Source organism: Limulus polyphemus, unplaced genomic scaffold, assembly GCF_000517525.1.
Source record: "Limulus polyphemus unplaced genomic scaffold, Limulus_polyphemus-2.1.2 Scaffold348, whole genome shotgun sequence".
NCBI lineage: Eukaryota > Metazoa > Arthropoda > Merostomata > Xiphosura > Limulidae > Limulus > Limulus polyphemus.
Window position 1 is genome coordinate 1,045 of NW_013665958.1, and position 1,969 is coordinate 3,013.

The following is a 1,969-nucleotide window of genomic DNA, read 5'->3' on the forward strand; positions in this document are numbered from 1 at the left end:
CTTTAAATGACAAGTAACTTATTGTTTACTAGACCTTTAATTGACAAGTAACTTATTGTTTACTGGATCTTTAATTGACAAGTAACTTATTGTTTACTGGACCTTTAAATGACAAGTAACTTATTGTTTACTAGACCTTTAATTGACAAGTAACTTATTGTTTACTGGACCTTTAAATTTCAGTCTCATAAAACACCAACTGAACGTTTCTTTAAACACCAACTGAGCGTTTCTTTAAACACCAACTGAACGTTTCTTTAAACACCAACTGACGTTTCTTTAAACACCAACTGAACGTTTCTTTAAACACCAACTAACGTTTCGTTAAACACTAACCGAACGTTTCTTTAAACACCAACTAACGTTTCTTTAAACACCAACTGACGTTTCTTTAAACACCAACTGAACGTTTCTTTAAACACCAGCTGAAGTTTCTTTAAACACCAACTGAACGTTTCTTTAAACACCAGCTGACGTTTCTTTAAACACCAACTAAACGTTTCTTTAAACACCAACTGACGTTTCTTTAAACACCAGCTGACGTTTCTTTAAACACCAACTGACGTTTCTTTAAACACCAACTGAACGTTTCTTTAAACACCAACTGAACGTTTCTTTAAACACCAACTGACGTTTCTTTAAACACCAGCTGACGTTTCTTTATTTGTAGAAGTTGATCCGTATGAACATGCCGGTGTCAGAAGAAGGTAAAGTCAATTTCACAACAACCCTTTTTGCTCTGATAAGAGAAAACCTGAGCGTGAAAATGAGACCAGGTGAGTTCTGCGTTTGTTGTGAACTAGAATAAAATAAACCAGTCCCTAATGTCGCCAATAAAATGAATTAAACGAATTCCGCGAGACGTAGTAAGTGTAAGACCCGGATGTTGTAAAGTGTACTCTGTGTTCAAAATGTTCTACTTTATTACAAAAACATTTACTAGTTGTTCTTACTATAAGAGATTCATCTTGCTGAGATCAAAAGTCGTGGAATCTCTTTTTTTTAGCCGAGGAAATGGACCAAGCTGACCAGGAACTGAGACACACCATCAAGAAGCTCTGGCCACTGCAGGCTAAAAAGCTGATAGATAAAATCATTCCTCCAGAAAATGGTACTTGAGAAAAATTGTATTTAATGATCAAGAGTGTGATAGAATAATATCAAGCGTCTTGTGCAAAATAATATTTTCCAGGTCCGGATAATATATTTATTTCATACATTTTTATTCTTTTATATTTAAGTTGTAATTTGACATAATATTAATATTTCCACAAATCTCCACCAGAACTCCGCGAGGGGTCGCTCACTACTGGTAAAATCTATGCAGGTTTATTGATACTGGAGAACTGGAAGTCGTCGCGGTTTGGCCAGAACTATACCTCAGATAGCCTAGCCGTGAGTATCTATGTTCCAAGTATTTAGAGTAAAGACCATGACATCTGACCTACCAAAACTTAAGTATATAGAACGTGTTTAATCCTTTAGCTTGGGTGAGACTACACAGTTATTAAACACTGGTTAGAGAACAAAGAGTAGGCCTAACGCTTCTGAAATTACGTACAGTTCAGAACCCATGATATAATACGTTAACTGCTATATCCAGTGTCGACGAGGCAAGTCACACAGTATCTCGTCCACCAGACTGGCTAGGCTACGGCTCAGTTTAAGAGTTATATATACTAGCAGAGGCCCACAAAACATTTCCGGCCAAATTAGTATATTTATCGTAACAGTACTTCTTTAAATATAACATTTGTAGCACAATATAAACGAATTGTAATCGTAGACAACGAAATGTATAAATCCACTTGTATATAGGCCGTACTTTATAAAACTTTAACTTATGTTAGGCCTAAGTTAGATAAAAGAGATAAATTGACACTGTAACCTGTGTTACGTTTTTTTTTTTACTTTTATTTTAGTTAGGACTAAACTTTACTGTACTTAATACTATGATAAATAAACTTAT

General features: G+C 35.0%; 1 protein-coding gene across 1 annotated transcript in view; it reads left to right on the forward strand.

Annotated features, from left to right (window-relative positions):
• The first annotated feature begins 676 nt into the window (after positions 1-676).
• The window catches only part of LOC111085360 (voltage-dependent calcium channel type A subunit alpha-1-like), an 11,742-nt gene continuing 10,449 nt past the window's right edge, over positions 677-1,969 (forward strand). The window contains exons 1-3 of the mRNA XM_022383577.1: positions 677-776; positions 1,007-1,111; positions 1,286-1,395. Of these exons, the coding sequence (XP_022239285.1) occupies positions 683-776; positions 1,007-1,111; positions 1,286-1,395 (309 nt within the window). The 5' untranslated portion in view covers positions 677-682. The remainder of the gene's footprint in view (positions 777-1,006; positions 1,112-1,285; positions 1,396-1,969) is intronic.